The sequence below is a fragment of the Rhinopithecus roxellana genome, chromosome 2 (genome assembly GCF_007565055.1).
Source record: "Rhinopithecus roxellana isolate Shanxi Qingling chromosome 2, ASM756505v1, whole genome shotgun sequence".
Taxonomy (NCBI): Eukaryota; Metazoa; Chordata; class Mammalia; order Primates; family Cercopithecidae; genus Rhinopithecus; species Rhinopithecus roxellana.
Genome location: NC_044550.1, coordinates 111,518,110 through 111,536,858, shown reverse-complemented (window position 1 = coordinate 111,536,858; position 18,749 = coordinate 111,518,110). Strand labels below are relative to the sequence as shown.

Genomic DNA, 18,749 nt, shown 5'->3' with positions numbered 1-18,749 from the left:
AGGGTTTAAACTATATATCTTTAATATAACACTGTCTACCTTGACATGATATTAGGTAACTTCATATACCTTGTAATAGTGTACTTCTGTACGTCCTCTCCCTTCCTCCCTTCCTTTATGCTATTATTGTGATATATTTTACTTACACATGTTATAAATGCTACCGTACACTGCTATGGTGATTGCTTAGTTGTCTATCTTTTAAGGAGATTTAAATAGTAAGAAAAATATCTTACATACTTAACCACATACTTACCATTTTCAAGTGCTGTTTATTCCTTTGTGTAGGTACATATTTCTATGTGATTTTGTTTTTATTTTGCCTGAAGGGCTTCCTTTACATTTTTTGTAATGAGAGTCTGCTGATGATCAGCTTCTGTATGTCCAAAAAGGTATTTATTTCACATTCATTTTTGAGAGATATTTTCATGGGATATAAAATTCTAGGGTGAGTTTTTTTTTTTCTTTCAGTACTTTAAAGATGTTTTTCTACTGTCATTTTGCTTACATTATTTCCTTTGAGAAGCTCTGTATGTGATATGCCTTTTTCCTGTGTCTGCCTTTAAGATTTTCTCTGTATCACTGGTTTTGAACAATCAAATATAACGAAATGCCCTGGTGTAGTTTTGTTCACATTTCTTGTGTTTGGGGCTTGTTGAGCTACTGGCATCTGTAAGTTTATAATATTCATCAATTTTGAAACATCTTCAGTTATTATTTCTTCACATTTTTTTTCTGTTCACTTTTGTCTGTCTTCTTCTTCTGGGATTCCGACCACATGTATATCAGTCTCTTAAAGTAGTCCTGTATCTTTCTGGTGTTTTATTTATTTATCCACTTATTCTTTTTCTGTGCTTTATTTTGTGTAGTTTCTAGTACCATTTTGAGTTCTCTACTCTTCTACAGTGTCTAATCTTCCATTAATCCTATTCAGTATATTTTTTTATCTCAGACATTGAAGTTTTTCTCTTGAAGTTTGACTTTAGCCTTCTTTTTATATATGCCATGTCTCTAATTTTTTGCTTGTATGGAATACAATTATAATAACTATTTTCATGTCCTTCTCTCTGAATTCTTACACCAATATCACTTCTTGGTAGTTTCAATTGATTGATGATTGATTTTTCTCTTCATTATTTTCCTTCTTCTTTGCATGCCTGGTAATTTTTGATTGGATGTCAACATGGTGGATTTGATCTTGTTGAATGATGGATATTTTTATATTTCTGTAATATTCTTAAGCTTTGCTATTGTGCAGTTAAGCTGCTTGGAAACAGTTAGATCTTTCCTGGTCTTGCTTTTAAGTTTTGCTAGGTAGAACCAGAACTGTGTTTAGTTTACTGCTAATTATTCCCCACAACTTAGGCAAGACCTTTCTGAGTACCTTGCCCAATGAAGTACGATTTTTTCCCCCAGTCTGGCTGCTGGAAACAGACATTATTCTTGGCCTTTTGTGAGCCCTGTATACTTACTTTACCTATAATTCAGTGGTCCTTTAGAGGGAAAATTTTGCCCCCAGGGACATTTGGTAATATCTAGAAATATTTTTGATTGTCATGACTGGGGGTGCGACTGGCATCCAGTGGGAAGAGGCTAGGAATACTGCCCAACATCCTACTACAAAATGCCCCTACTCTCACAAAAAAAGGAGTTTTTCTTTCAAGAAGGTGAGTAGTGCTGAGGTTGAGATACCCTGATATAGTCCTTTCATGTCATTCGTTCTCTGCCCTCCAGTGGTCTCCTCACACACCTGTGTGGATCAGTACTCTGTGGAACAACCCAGAGGGACCCTTTGCAGATCTTCAGGATTCTTTCTCCAAGTGGCTCTCTTTTCTCCAGCAACTTGTCCTGCAAATTCTTACCACCTGTTCTACAGGGCTCAGCTTCACCTCTAATTGAGAGAGTCTTCTGGACTCTTCCTGGGCCGCCCTTCCTGTGCTACAGTCTGTAAATTTTCAAGGCAGTAAGCAAGTGTGATCCACAGCACAGCCTCATTGTTTCTCATCTCTCAGGATTCACTGTCCTTCACTGACTGATGTCAATGGCTTGAAAACTATGGTTTTGGCCGGGCACGGTGGCTCACGCCTGTAATCCCAGCACTTTGGGAGGCCGAGGAGGGTGGATCACGAGGTCAGGAGATCGAGACCATCCTGGCTAACACGGTGAAACCCCATCTCTACTAAAAATGCAAAAAATTAGCCGGGTGTGGTGGCGGGCGCCTGTAGTCCCAGCTACTCAGGAGGCTGAGGCAGGAGAATGGCGTGAACCCCGGAGGTGGAGCTTGCAGTGAGCCAAGATTGCGCCACTGCACTCCAGCCTGGGTGACAGAGTAAGACTCTGTCTCAAAACAAAAGAAAAAAGAAAACTGTGGTTTCAGATATTTTGTCTTTTTGTTGTTATTGTTTTAGATAGCAGGATAATCCAGTTCTTATTACTGCAATCTTGGCTGGAAGCAAAAGGTGGCTTCTTATTTATTATTGCTACCAAAAGTTATCTTTATTTACCGTCATGTGTAAAGGAAACAACCTGCCCAATTTTAACCTCCTCAATCACTATTCATTATATTTATTTTTCTCTGTCTCTGAATCTTCCCAACAAGTCTCACATTTTATATTCATAGTAGGTTCCCTTTTTCCTGTATTTCCTTTCACAGTCTTTGTGGGGTGTTTTTTGAGACAGGGTCTTACTCTGTCTCCTAGGCTGGAGTGCAGTGGCACTGTCATGGCTCACTGCAGCCTCCACATCCTAGGCTCAATAGATCCTCCCATCTCAGCCACCCAAGTAGCTGGGGCTACAGGCATGTGCCACTGTGCCTGTTTTTTTGTTTTGTTTTTGTTTGGTTTGATTTTTGTAGAGACAGGGTTTCATCAGGTTGGTCCCAAACTCCTGGGCTCAAGCAATCTTCCTGCTTTGGCCTCCTAAAGTGCTAGAATTACAGGTGTGATCCACCATGCCTGGCCCTGTGTTTTAACTTTTTACCACTAACGTGATAGTCAGAGTCTCTTGTGTTCTACTATTTGAAACTATAAGCTCAAATTCTAGTTATGCTTGAATTTAGCACTACCAAAAAAAACCGTAATATGATTTTATTTTTGTATTTAATTATTTCAATTCTTTGATTTATAAATTTGCCCCAGGAAACATAATTTTCTCTAAAATGAACAAAAGCAATTGATTTCCTCAATTATTTTAGTTATTCAATAAAGGAAATGCTTTGAAATTCTTATGGTATGCAAAGTTATATTTACTGTTCAATTAACATAATTGGTAATAAATCATAAATACTAACTTAGTGAAAATATGAATTGTGAGTAAAAAAAGGCAAAAAATTTTTGGTACTCTGTACAAAGAACTTAATTTAGACCTTTAATCTAAAATGTGTTGTTGTAAATTAGTGTTTCTTTGATGTCTGGTTACTTTGGGCGTGAGCTTTTCCAGACTATAATAAAGATAGGAGGACACTCTATATAGAGATATCCAAGGTAGCATTCAAGGATTTGTAATTCGTACAGAAAACAGATAAAAATGGAAGCATGAGTGAGTTTGATTAGAGGTTATTTAATCTTTTGGGTTTGGATATTTGTTTATATTTCAGTCTCTACATAGATATATACTACCTTATGGAATTTTGGAACTACAATTGATGTTAGGGTTGTTTGATAAATTGTAATCATTGGCATCAAGGGTTTTAAAGACACAAAAAAATCAAGTTACTTTCTAAAGATAAAATTAAAAAGTATTTCGTCAGGATTAGGAACATGTTACAAAACAATGTAAAGATGTCGTTAAGTTCTCTGGCCAAGTTTCAAAATATATTTAAATAATACCTCTGAAATAGAGGATAGGATCACCCTAAGTCTGGTGTCCATAAGGCAGGGATTGCTTGCCCATTCATTCATTCAGTCACATACTTCCAGAGTGTTGGGAAGAAACAAATAACCAAGTAATCCAACTTGCTTTAAGCCCAGCTGTGATTTCCAGAGGAGTGCTGTGGTTAGTAACTGAGGGGCGTTTCAAGGAGCTAATGAAAATTAACCAAATCAGCTTGATATTGTTGTGTATTTGCTGTAGCCAGTTCAGTCACAAGTTTTTTATCTGTTCTGTTTTTTTGAGACAGAGTCGCCCTCTGTTGCCTGGGCTGGAGTGCAGTGGCATGACCATGGCTCGCTGTAGCCTTGAAGTCCTCCTGGGCTCAAGCGATCCTCCTGTCTCAGCCTCCTTAGCAGCTAGAACTACAGGCATGTGCCACCACGCCCAGCTGATTTTTAAATTTTTTGTAGCGATGTGGTCTCACCATGTTGCCCAGGCTGGTCTTGAACTCCTGGTCTCAAGCAGTCCTCTCACCTCAGCCTCTCAAAGTGCTGGGATTACAGGCGTGAGACACTGAGCCTGGCCAATCAAACGTTTTTTTGTTTTTTGTTTGTTTGTTTGTTTTTGTCAACTTTCTAATGGCTTTCCTTATTTTTCAAAGGCTTTGCCCACTGATGCTGCTAATGTCATATTCATTAAATGCTTTTTGCTGAATATGCACACAGTGACCCTCTTCCTTGTGTAGGACTGTGCAGTCACCATCAAAGTGCTCTAACAGTTTGGCATTACTTAAGCTGCATTTCTTAACCTTCTCATCTTCAGCCTTGAGTGGAAGAGATAACACAGAAAACTGCCTTTGAAGTCATATTGAACTCATTGACTTCCATCAATGAAGCATATCAGTAGTTGCAAATATTACAGTGTAGATTAAATCCTCGAAGAGTCTGAACTATGTACAAAAATGAAAAGAGAGATCCAAAGGACTTTTTATTGTTTACAGTCTAAGATCAAATTGCCTCGATCTTTGATGGCATAATAAAATATTACATCTTGATGTATTGTGGCACTGGAGAATTGTTTCACAAATAAAGAAAACTCAGATATTTGATGCTAGAGATGTTTTAGAAAGCTTAAGAATACCTAAAATCATCTTTCCATTACTAGATATTAACATTTAGTTGGTACTGATTTATAAACTTTAGAAATATCACCACAAAGTTGCATCTTTAATTGTGATTACTATGTTAAAGAACGTACTAATTATCTAATTTGCAAGATTATAAAATGGTATCATGAAAATGATACAGTAGAGAGAATACTTTTTGCCCTTAACGATCCAAATGGGACTGGACGCTGCAGCTCATGCCTGTGAATCCCAATACTTTGGGAGGCCGAGGCGGGCAGATCACCTGACGTCAGGAGTTTGAGACAAGCATGGCCAACATGGTGAAACCCCATCTCTACTAAAAATACACAAATTAGCTGGGTGTGGTGGCACGTGCCTGTAATCCCAGCTATTTGGGAGGCTGAGGTGGGAGAATCACTTGAACCAGGGAGGCAGACGTTGCAGTGAGCGAGATTGCACCAGTGCACTCCAGCCTGGGTGAAAGAGTGAAACTCTGTCTAAAAAAAAACAAAAAAATCCAAACAGACAAAGGGAATGGAAAGATGGATGGTTTAACTCAGAGGTTTACACACTGTTTTCTCTAAAGGACCAGATAGCAAATAGTTTAGACTTTGCAGGCCATCAGGTCTCTGTGTTCATTTCCTGTGGTTGCAGTGACAAATGACCACAACCCTGGTGGCTTAAAACAACAAGAAGTTAATCTCTCAGTTCTGGAGGTCAAAAGTGTGAGGTCAAGGGCCACACCTCTGCTGTCCAGAGAAGGATCCTCTCCGCGCCTCTCTTCTGACTTCCATTTGTTGCTGGCGGCCATTCGTGCTCCTTGGCTGGCAGCGCCATTGCTCCCATCTCTGCCTCTGTCTTCGCCTGGCCTTCCTTCCTATGTGTCTATGTGTGCCTGTATCCAAATCTTCCTCTCCTGTCTCTCATAAAGACACCAGTCATTGCGTTTAGGCCCCTCCCTAATCCAGTATGACCTCATCGTAACCTTATTACATCTGCAGAAATAAAAGTAAAACTCCATTTTCAAGTAAGATCACAGTGGCAGATACTGGGAGTTAAGATTTCAGTTAAGATTTATCTTTTCGGGAGACACAGTTCAAACCACTGCAGTCCTATTGCAGCCACTCAGCTCTGTCTTTGTAGCATGAAAATGGCCAAGGACAATACGTCAACAAATGCAAGGGCTGTGTTCCAGAAAAACTTTATTTACAAAAACAGGTGGTGGATCCGATTTGGCTGGCAGAGTTTGCCGGTCAATACCTGGTCCAACTAATGGAAGCGAAACAGCAGTAGAGCAGGAAACAATTTCCCCTTGCTTCAGTCAGTTCAGTTTTAAAGTACCAAAATGCACACATATGTGTATATACAGCAACACTTCTTTTAAAATAGATGTCAACTTAGGGCAAGAAATGAAACTTTTATAATGACTTCAAATCCCAAATCTTTATTACTAAAAATGCTCGATTTATATTTTTCTGATCAATGAAAAGCTTTTTAATGATCATTTAGTTTTCGGTCTATAGGGCCTTCCCTCCAAAAAGATCAAGATGATTTGGAAACAAAATTTCCCTGGAACTTAGATATATTTATTCACTCTGTTAGAAAGAATGTACCTGTTTCCCTGACTAAATGTATGCCTCATAAGGACAGGAACATTTATCCACTCTTTGTCCTCAGCACCTAGAAGATAGCCTAACACATAGTAGTCATCCAGTAAATATTCATCTAAAATAACTTCTCGGGGCTGGGCACAGTGGCTCACGCCTGTAATCCCAACACTTTGAGAGGCTGAGGCAGGTGGATCACCCGAGGTCAGGAGTTCTAGACCAGCCTCACCAACATTGTGAAACCCCATCTCTACTAAAAATACAAAAATTAGCTGGGTGTGGTGGTGCGTGCCTGTAATTCCAGCTACTCGGGAGGCTGAGGCAGGAGAATTGCTTGAACCTGGGAGGCAAAGGTTGCAGCGAACCAACATTGTGCCACTGCATTCCAGCCTGGGCAACAAAGCAAGACTCTGTCTCAAAATAATAATAATAATAATAAAATAAAATCTCTTGGCTGGGAGCGGTGGCTCACGCCTGTAATCCTAGCACTTTGGGAGGCAGAAGCGGGTAGATCACGAGTCCAGGAGATGGAGGCCATCCTGGCTAATCTGGTGAAACCCCGTCTCTATTAAAAATACAGAAAAGTAGCTGGATGTGGTGGTGAGCTCCTATAGTTCCGATTACTTGGGAGGCTAAGGCAGGAGAATTGCTTGAACCTAGGAGGCAGAGGTTGCAGTAAGCCAAGCGCCACTACACTGTAGCCTGGGCAACAGAGCGAGATTCCTTCTAAAAAAATAAAATAAAATTTAAAAAATTAAGTTAAAAAAAAACTTCTCTTTGTTGGAATAAAAAGAGTGAATTGGTAAGTTGTTTTAATCCTTTTGTATAAAAATAATCTGTCACCGTACCTTGAAAATGTTTATTATTTCAATTTAAGATTGAAAGGAAAGGTACAATATGAGAAATTCAGTTTCTCCTAGGAGCTATTGGAAGAATTTGTAAATATAATAATGGAGTAATGAATCAGAGGGGTCAGTGAAAAATCGTTTTTTAAAATAAAAATCAAATTCATGGAAGACAAAGGTAGAGAAATCAAGATATATTCCAAGACTAAACTAAAATATCAGCAACTACTTTGAACAGCTCGGTATTTGGTAGCAATATCGATATTTGGAAGCAGAGAAATATGGAACCCCACAAGGAAACCCTTCATTGGCAACATGGAGAGAGGAGGGTATAATTTGGTTGAAGACATAGCAGGGAGGAACACTCCAAACCTTCCCAGGTCTGGGCTCTGGAACTCTGTGGTTATTCCAGCCCAGGGAGTCTTGCCACTCTTCTTGTAGCTGATGGAAGGCAAAACTTTGAAAGTGAGGGGTACATTTGTAATGTTACAACAGAAAGGATCAAGAATTGTTGACAACTCCAGGATAAGCTGAGTTGACATGGGAGAGAGTCAGCCACAAGGCTCCAAGTTGGAAGCACATTAATGAGCTGTGTGGTGTGTATACTGATAGTGCATGCTGGAGAGAGTAGGGAAGAGAGAGAGAAAGAGAGAGACAGACAGAGACAGAGAGATTGAGACCGAGACCAGAGACACTGATTCTTTGAGAGAGGCACTCACTTTCTTTGGAAGTGAAGAAACTACTATCTCAACAGCAGTCAGTCCGAAGGGTACTACAGGAACCAAGGAGAAGGCCTGGGGCCAGCTGAGAACCATTGATTTCAAGTTGACTCTGGAATCACTCAAAGAAAAAGTGAATTTAGGAAAAAGTGAATTGAGTGGGGTGGGAAGAAAACACTAAGGACTGAAGATAAAGCCTTCAGGGTCCTTCAGATTAAAAGGAGAGACAAAAGGAGAAGGAATAAAGACAAAGGAGGGCATTTGAAATGCAGATGAGTCCTGGGCCACTCTACCTCTTGAAGGCCCCAGTCTCTTGCCGCAGACCTTTTCCACCCATCCTTTCCACTGTCAGTTCAGCAAATTCAGGAAATAGAGAGTTTTTAAGCAGAGAAACACCATTTGACTTCCTTATTCGTGAAGTTGCAGGAAACTCCCCCCATCAAATTAGCCACTTGAATTACCTTAAATATCAGGATAGTGCTGATTAAATTCTTTTGCTAGAGAGGAAAATGCATTTTAAGCAGACTGGTGTGGGAGAAGGACCAGCTTTTTCCACAGTTCAAGACATTTGAGTTCTTAAAACATGAAAATTGTGCCCTCTGAAGAAAGAGTGTTTGTAAGATATATTAAAAAAAAAAAAAAAAAAGGTTCAGTAGCAAGAATTTCCCAATTTGCTCCTGCTCTTTAAAATACATTGAAAAAGAAAAAAATAGTGTACGTTTATAAGAAAAAGAAAGGGAATTTATTTTGAATGGAGAAATGCTATAAAGAGAAAAAGCCATTCTAACTTTTCCATTGTGGAAAATTTCACAAACTATTGAAGCCAATTTTTAGCTGGCTTCTGTAGTGAAATTTCAGGGTGAGCTTACAATTATTTTTTGTATTAGTGTATTAGTAAATCAGATACAGTAGCTTCAATAAGCACTCATAGCCCTCACCAGCAGAAAGCGTGCTTCCCCTCTTGGTGATACAAAATATTTTACACTAATTTCAGAAATACTAATTTCTTGTTGAAAGCAAGTTTCCTAGGTAAGCAATACTATTGTTTCCTACCATCCCAGATTGAGAAGGGTAGAGAGTAGCCAGTTTTTAGGTGAACGTCATGCTGACATCATGCAAACCTTGTATCTTTACAGAGAGGCCAATGAGACTTGAACCCTGAGCCTAAGTTGTCACCAGCAGGACTGATGTGCACACAGAAGGAATGAAGTATGGATGTGAAAGAACGCAGGCCTTATTGCTCCCTGACCAAGAGCAGACGAGAGAAAGAACGGCGCTACACCAATTCCTCCGCAGACAATGAGGAGTGTCGGGTACCCACACAGAAGTCCTACAGCTCCAGTGAGACACTGAAAGCTTTTGATCATGACTCCTCGCGGCTGCTTTATGGCAACAGAGTGAAGGATTTGGTTCACAGAGAAGCAGACGAGTTCACTAGACAAGGTGGGTAACTGTCCTAGTAAAATAAGGCAATGCTCACATGTTGCTAACTCATAGGTGTCAAGGTGACCTGTCTGTTTTCTGACTTTGGTGTTCCATCTGCTGGTTGTGATTTTGAGATGTTAGAGGATCACACAGTATTCCAGAGGAGAGGTAGAAAGCCGCCAATGGGCACATTGGCCCCCCAGGCACAGGCACTGACACGTGGAGAATTCCGAAGCCACATCTGCTATACGTGAGGTTTATGATTCTGCGTATGGTCCAAGCGTTTGTGCAAACTTGTGGAAACTTGAAACTCCAGTCTCTGGGGCTCCCTTTTAGTTGAATGAAGGTGCTCACAGCCATTGTGTCTGTGGTTAGAACCGGTACAAGGAGAACAGGAAGCTGTTGGTGAAGCAACCCACCTTTCCCTCACAAGAAAGTGTGGCTTGTTATCCCAGATCATCTCAGCACCCAAGCAGCCCTGCTGTTTGCCTCTGTCTGACTCACACAAGAGCCTGCCACGGAAAGCTCCCGTTGTCTTTCTCCCAGGCAACCTCGTAAATTAAGTGTACACCTTAGCACTTCCTAGTTTCCCACAATATAATTCACTATGGTTTGCTCATGCGCGTGTATCTGTGGAACATTTTTACACTGTTTTTGGCCTGAGGATGCTCCCAGTGGAATCATGACTCCTGTAACTTTACTTCACTATCCTAAACCTACCCATTTCCATGCTTAAGACAGTAGGTTATTTTTATTAGACATACGTAGTTATATTTTGTTTCTTCTAATACAGTCTTGAGATGTGGGCAAGATTAACAAAAATAAAATCCTCTTACATTTCTAATGTGCAGTATAATTTACGTATAACTTAGCATCCCTTGGCTAATTTAATCTGGAAATGAGGAAAAATAAATTAAACTTTAATAATAAAGAATATATTCCTTCTTTTCCAATCACCATACAGACAGTGTGACTAACAGTTTGATATTGGGCAGGAATACATTGAAGAAAAAGTAATAATGCAATAAATCGTTCAAAAGTTTGAAAATTTTCCATGGTTCTTTTCTTCCCTGCATTGTGCAAAGAGCCATTCTAACTAGATTGAAACAGTGTTCACTCACCCAAGCTGGTTTACATCAAAGAAAACTCATTTGATTTGCTAAGGGGAGATTTTTATACCCTAAAGCATGCCTTACTAATTACTGGTATCGAATTTTATGAAAAGGGACAAAATAGCTTAAAATTTTTCATCAGTTTTTCAGGAGAGATACAACACGTATTTGGGGTATGTACTGTTAGTTGCTTGTACACTGTATTGTCATTTGAAACCCATTTTTTCATGTTATCTGCCCAGCTGACATAGATTATCAGTGTACATTTTTTCAACAATTTAAAAAATAGTAAGTAGTGTAGAAATGCGTGCGATCTGGACCGAATGTAAAGTCTTGCTTTTTGTAACAAAAATAACTCTTTAGTGCCCTGTTGGAAAACAAAAATAAAAATAATAATAATAATAAAAGAAAAGAAAAAAACCCAAACTCCACATTGTGGAATATTATTCAAAGGAAACAGCAGCACATGAGGCTGCGTTTGGGGGTCATCTCCGCCCCAGGCAAGCATTTCTTTTTGGCAGCACAGATGATGCCTACACAGGTTAAAAATAGCACACGGAACCGTTCTCCTCCTAGACAGCCTTAATCCAGCGCAGACTGTTGTTGACAACCTGGCTGTAGCATTTGTAGAAGCCCTGAAACGGAAGTTCTTAGGGGGCCAAATAGTGTTATTCCTCACTCCTTCCAAGCCAAGGACTGCAGAATACGAAGGGGCAGAGGAAAGAGAAAGTGTGCCAGGCAGCCAGGGAGGCCTTGCTGGAGAGCAGAAGTGAATGGAGAAGCGCACACACGGTGTGTGACGGCGCCGCACGTCACTTGACGTGTGTGAATCCGAACTTTGTAGAAACATAGATGGGATGGACTGCTAGTTACAGCTAATGCTGCCTACGTGCTGGTCAGCGCCCTAGGCAGGTGTGTGCAGCCGCCTGGTAGGGTGGGTACTGGTAGCATAGTCTTTTCACAGGTTGAGACGTACGAGGTTTGGAGAGGCTGGAGATCACATGGCTCCTGAAATTCAGCTGGAACTTGAGCCCAAGCTTGCCCGACTCTGGCCTGGCTTCTAATCTCTGTGCAGTTGCCACAGTGAAAAACAGGCAACTCAGTAAAATATCACCCTTTGGTTTATTGGAATCAATTTTTTAAGTCTATTATTATTATTATTTATTTATTTAGTGACAAGGTCTCAGTCTGTTGCCCAAACCGAACTGCAGTGGGGCAGTCATAGCTCACTGCAGCCTACAGCTCCTGGGCTCAAAAAATCCTCCTGCCTCAGCCCCCTGAGTAGCTGGAATCATAAATGCACACCACACCATGCCTGGCTAATTTTAAAGACATTTTGTTTTAATAGAGACAGGGTCTCACTTGTTTCTCAGACTGGTCTCAAAACTACTGGCCTCAAGCAGCCCTCTTACTTGGGCCTCCCTGGGAGTGCTGAAATAACAGGTGTGAGCCACCACGCCCAGCCTGTTTTAGTCAATTTTGCATTAAAATGTTCATGGTGTAGATAGTGAGGTGTGTGGAAACTGTAGGCATATTTAGGAAATAAAATTGATATGATTTTGTAATTGAGTGAATGAGGATGAGTGTGAGGGCGGCATTGCAGATACTTTCTCCTTCCTGTGGTTTGATGTGGGGAGTATTTGTAGTGGGAGTGGCAGGTGTAGGAGAGAAATGAGTAAGGAAAGTCTGCTATCAGATCATGTTTTTCTTGAGTAAGCATAATGTAAAATCTTTCCAGGCTTTCATTGTCTTTGAACCTGACAAATGTCAATTTTTCCTCATGGACTATTATGCTATGGGATTAATTATTTAATTGACAAAATGTGCTTCCTGCCACAGCTACTGACATCATATAGGTAATAAAAATGAAAGATTAAAAATATTCATAGTAGCCAAATATCTTTGAAACAATTCCAAAGAGTCATGCTAATTTCGCTTTTTTTTGTCCATGGAGTTTTAAAACAGCCGATCAGTCCTATATCCATTTACTCCTTGAATGACACAGGGAAATGCGGCTTCAGCTGGAGAAAGGGACAAACAGGGATTCTGTTGGTGCAATTATATGGAGAATTCAAATCGAGAAATATGATGTTTTTACATTTTTAATTGACCAATTTTATGTCTAATTATCAAACTTGATTTTAATGGTTTTGTATGGCGTTACTGACTGGCAGGTGACTACTGTTAATTACATGTTATATTTAGGTAGTATAATGCTGGAGATCATTTCATCTTCACAGTCATTGTGTAATTTGACGGGATCTCACATAGATCTCTTTCTCTTTTTAAATCTCTTCATGTCGTTTGTTGGTGATGGAAATAGTTGCTCTTTGAACAGCTGTGGAGCTTGCTGTAGGTGAGGATGAGGTTAGGGTAACAATGGCTTGTTTTGCATTCTTGGATGCTATTTTCTTTTATTAATCTTTGAAGAAAAGTTATCCCATCAGGTCTCAGACAAATTTCTTATGAAACAGCTGCATAGGATCATCCCACAGCTTTTGGAGAAGTGGTCAAATAAAAGAACATTGTTTCTCTGCTGCAGCTCTCTGGGCTATGCACACTGCCTGCAGTATTCTTGACCAAACACTTTTCAATTCCAACAAGGAACGCGGCCCGTGAGGGTGAACCTTGAAAAGAGATGATGTCTGGAAGGAAGAATACATTTGTTCCACTGAGTCATAAGCCTGAAAAGAACCACTTTGGGACCCTAACCCAAACTGTATAAGAGTTAGTCAATAATCAGTGTTGGGGTTGTGAATTTAAGAATTTTAACTTGTGAAGAACACCATTTATTCTTTATTTGTAGGATGACAATGGAGAGGAAGGATTCTGTTTTTTGTTTTTGTTTTTGTTTTTGTTTTTGTTTTTGTTTTGAGACGGAATCTCACTCCGTCTCCCAGGCTGGAGTGAAATGGCATGATCTCAGCCCACTGCAACCTCTGCCTCCCGGGTTCAAGCAATTCTCCTGCCTCAACTTCCCAAGTAGCTGGGATTACAGGCGCCTGCCACTATGCCCAGCTAATTTTTGTATTTTTAGTAGAGATGAGGCTTCGCCATGTTGGCCAGGCTGGTCTCGAACTCCTCTCCTCAGGTGATTCGCCCACCTTGACCTCCCAAAGTGCAGGATTATGAGCGTGAGCCACTGCACCCAGCCAGAACTCTGTTTTTAAATTTGAAAAACACCATGATATCTATATTTATACATTACTGAAATTAAAACAAAATAAATTTGCAAAGAAGGGAAGGGAAGGAGGAAGGCAGATTGACAACGACAGGCACTGATTGATTTCTAAGTGTGCCTCATCTTTGGCCTTTGCTGACACCATGGCCCCACTCGCAGAAACTCCCCTCTTTGGGCCATGCCATCTCTTCATTCTTACCTTCATCAGTAATGCTGAGCACCCCCAGCCCCCAGAAGCATGGCTTCTGCTCACCTCCTGCCCTTTCTAGTTCAAGGCCAGTTCAAGTGTAGTTTGGGGGATTACACTGGGAAGAGGAAAGAAAGAGAAGAGGGAAATTGATCCCATAAGCTCTGATTCCCCACTGCCGGACCTCCCTTATGGGCTGCATCCTGAGTGCTAGCCCATCTTGTATGCAAACATTCCAGATGCTAGACCTGCCCCTTACCAAGGATAACCCTTGTGAGGAAACAAAAGGACATTAGAGGAGCAGTCTGAATGTTCCTGTAAATATGTGTCTTGGATTCTGGCATGATGGTGGCTTCAATGGGCTTATCCACTCATCTCCCAGCAGACTCCCTGCCTCCTGTGAGCTGAGCAGTGATGGAGGGTACACATGAGATCTGCAACTCTGTTAGGATCCTGAAGAACCAAGCTGGTGCAGGTGTTTTCTGCTTTGTGCCAGACGAGAGCGTGGAATGGGGTGAAGCCCTAATGTGAAGGTCAAGAAGAATGCTGTGGCCTGGTGGTTCCAGAAAGAGGCTGGCCTGCCCCTCCCATGGCCTCCGCTTGGGCAAATGTTGCCTTGTGGGAGCAGCTGGTTTCCTTGGGCCCTCAGGAGCTGGGGAAGCCTAAACAGATGCATTTCTCCCTCTGATATGGTGAGAATGCCATCTGAGAAAACCAAACAGCAGAGATGTTCGTTCCAGGAATTTAACACGATTTCCCACTCTTTCTTAAAGCACCTCAGGAAAACAACAAATTTAATGGCACCCAGCATGCAGGAAGTGGGATGAGATGCAAAAGAAATAGATTAAGAAGCTTATAATGAAAATGAACAATGGAGATAAGAGAAGACAACCTGAACCAAAATAACCAAAATAAAACATCGTAACTAAAGCATGTGCAGAAATCCCAGAACAATAACAACAAAAAAGCAACAACAACAAAACAACAATGGCCACCAAATGCTGGAGAAAAAATTACCATCATAATTTACAAACTAAAAATGGCAACAGATTAGTTGAAGAAGAGAGGTTAGTGGTTTTGAAGACCAGGTAGAAGAAACAACTCAAAACAGAAAAGAGAATTTCAGATAAAATTAAGAAGACAACGCACATGCACACACACAAACTGAAGCACATTCTAGAAAAATTCTTTAACTTCAAGGATAAAGAGAGTTTACAAGGTTCCACAGAGAAAAGGCAGGTTACTTGTTTTTACTTACTAAAAATAAATGACACCAATAATGAATTTCTCATCTGCAACAACAAAAGCTTGAAAACAGTGGAATAACACCTACTGAGAGGAAAAAAAAAAAAAAGCAACCCAGGGAGGGATCTTATCTGCAGAGAAGATACTCTAGGGGAGGAAAGATTTCTTTTCCCATGCGTCACTAGGTTCATGACTAAGGCCCCTATAACAAAAGACAGCTTAACAAGAGAAATGCACACAAATTCATTTAACGTAAGTTTTTGGTGACACAAGACCCTTCATAAGGAAATGAATGCCGAAAGAAATGGGTAAATTTGTGTATTTTTCTGCAAGGTTGGATGAAGAGTGGACAGTCACAGAGAAATATGACTGGATACAGGGGTTGAATGATGAAAAACTGGGAGGAACTGGGCAAGGCCTCTTTGTTCAGATTCTTCTCTGTGTCCTTGTGTCTTCAGAGATATGGATGTTCCTTCCTCCTCATATAGGGAGGGCACCTCTTGGATGAGGATCTTATGTCTTCCTTCAGGGGAGAAGGGCAAGGGGAAGTGAGAGTGACCTTCCTGCTTCTGCTGTTTTCTCAAATGCCAAGATGCCATGTTTTGGGTAGCATGTCCTGAACCCCGTCAATAGCATTTATTTCTCAGAGTAAATGAAAGATACTGAGGTAATGCTGGGATTCGGAGACCAAGTCAACAACGTACATACACCATCTAAGGAAGTACTCAAGAAGAAATAGCAACTGAATCAGCACCATGACCTCCAAACAGGAGACAATGATGAGAAAACAGCTCTATGGTGTATATAGTTAAATCTCAAAAGATGATGACAGAGCAACCGGAAATGTGTCAGAAGCACTACAAGAGAAACCTTAACAGAAGGCTGGAACTAAAAGCATTTACCTATCTCAGCAAAATCCAGTAGTTGGAGGAAAGTAGAAAAATAAAAGTGTTCCAAATTCTCATCTCATCTGAAGAGGGAGAGTGGGGAAACAGTTACGAAACAGAGCTTTAGTGGAGGGAAATAATTGCTATCTTGCATTCATATGACAATGAGAAACATATATTTGAATATGAATGTCAGGAGTGGGAAGGTAATCATTAATACAATGAAAAGAGGGCAATAGACCCGCCTAATTAGCAGTGAGGAAAGGGATTGAGTAGCAATCTGACCAGTTTAGCAAAAGCAGCTCCAAGGAAAAAAAGGAAACAGGAAAAATCATGAATAATCAAAAAATGAGATGAAAGGAGTCAAATCTACTGCATTACCTATTACCTAAAATTTAAATATACTGCATTTTGGCCGGGTGTGGTGGCTCACACCTGTAATCCCAGCACTTTGGGAGGCCGAGGTGGATGGATCACTTGAAGCTGGGAGTACAAGACCAGCCTGGCCAACATACAGAAACCCGGTCTCTACTAAAAAATACAAATATTAGCCAGGTGTGGTGGCAGGGGCGTGTGGTCCCAGCTACTCAGGAGGCTAAGGCACAAGACTCGCTTGCACCCATGAGATGGAGGTTGTGGTGAGCCAAGGTCAACGCCACTGCACTCCAGCCTGGGTGACAGAGCAAGACTCTGTCTCCAAAAAATAAAATAAATAAATGTACTGCATTTTGACATGAACTACTCATTTGGTTTATAAAAGTTATTGGTGTTTATAAGACATACACTTAAAATGGTAAAGAAAATTGTTGAGACTAAAGATACATTAAGTGAATACAAACAAAAAGAAAGGAGGAATGACAGTATTAATATCAGGAAAGATGGAATTTATGACTAAAAACTCTCAACAGGATAAAAAGGACCATTGGGTAAGTGATAAAAGGCATACTGTGCAGAAGAAGAACATTCTTAAAATGCATATGTTGAACAATAATATAGTAGCTAAATTTATAAGGAAAAACTATTTAAAAAGAAAGATTGTTAAAACACATTAATGGTGAGATATTTTGATTAACTTCCTTCAGAATCAGGCAGATCTGAAAGACAAAAATAAGACTGCAATCATATATTAATCAAAAATTTTAACTAAGATATATATACAGAAATTTACAACTGTCAGATAGAAATAATACAATTTTTTATATTTCTATGGCATAGTAGCAGAAACTGATTATGTATTTGGCCACAAAAAAAAAAAACATAAAAAATTCAGAAAATAGCTTTTATAAGCCAAAACATTTTATCATAAAATGTAGTAAAATTAGAAATAAATAGCAAAAAGATAAATGAAGAAAAACACTTTTGCCCCTTGGATTATGATGTCCCTTGACTACGATAAAAAGCAATCAAGAGCAGTGAAAAGTCTACTTCCAAAATGTGTGGGAGACAGTGAAAGTCATTATCATAGGAAAAACATTGTGAAGAAATCAAGAACAAAGACCAACAAAATAGGAATGTACTATACATTTAAGAAATGAGTTCAGGCTGGGCACAGTGACTCACACCTGTAATCCCAGCACTTTGGGAGGCTGAGGTGGGCGGATCAGCTGAGGTCAGGAGTTGGAGACCAGCCTGGCCAACATGGAGAAACCCTGTCTCTACTAAAAATACAAAAACTAGCTGTGCGTGGTGGTGTGTGCCTGTAATCCCAGCTATTCGGGAGGCTGAGGCAGGAGAATTGCTTGAACCTGGGAGGCGGAGCTTGCAGTGAGCCAAGATCGCGCCACTGCACTCCAGCCTGGGCGACAGAGCAAGACTCCGTCTCAAAAAAAGAAAAAAAAACAAAAGAAAGAAATGAGTAGAGTACAATGTCTGGTAAAGAAATCAGAGGAAGTAGAAAGAGGTACATAAGATATAGCTGACATTTAAAGCAAACAAAACAGCTAAGTCTTTAAAAAGGCTAATAAAATAGAAAGCACCTATGATCCTGATTAAGAAATAATGAGAACAAAAATAAGAAGAGATCCTAAAAAGACTGTAACAACTAAAGAGGTGCTATTATTCCAAGCAATAAATTTGAAAAATCTAGAGGAATTTATTTTTTCTCAGAGAATATGATTAACCCCAAAAGATTTCAGAGCATGGAGCAAACTTGTCAACACCAATTATTTCAGACAAGATGAGAAAGGTGATTAAAAGAGAGACCGTTTCAAAGGGCCCGATATGTTCCTAGGTACATTTTACATAACCTTCAAAGTACAACTAAGTTTAATGTTTAAAAATCTGTTCAACACCACCCTTCACAACAGATGGAAGGCATCAAAGTTCATGTTATGAAGTTGCCATAACCTTAATAACTAAACTTGATTAGAATAGTACAAAAAAAAGAAATCATACATAAATTGCTTTACCTACCGAAATTGCTTTTCAGTAGGTGTGTAAGAATTCAAAACAAATATTTGCATTTAAGAATCCAGCAATATATAAAAAGAATAATATGCTAGACCAAATTAAAAACCAAGTGGTTACTAATCCTTGCTGAATATACAATGATTTTTTGGTGTTCAGAAATCTACCATAATTAGATTAATAAACCAAAGTAGAAAAA

General features: G+C 39.9%; 1 protein-coding gene across 2 annotated transcripts in view; it reads left to right on the top strand.

Moving 5' to 3' along the window:
- The first annotated feature begins 9,238 nt into the window (after nucleotides 1-9,238).
- The window catches only part of TENM3 (teneurin transmembrane protein 3), a 489,057-nt gene continuing 479,546 nt past the window's right edge, over nucleotides 9,239-18,749 (top strand). For both annotated transcript variants that reach the window (XM_030924209.1, XM_030924200.1), the window contains exon 1: nucleotides 9,239-9,550. In XM_030924209.1, coding sequence (XP_030780069.1) covers nucleotides 9,319-9,550 — 232 coding nt within the window. In that variant the 5' untranslated portion in view covers nucleotides 9,239-9,318. The remainder of the gene's footprint in view (nucleotides 9,551-18,749) is intronic.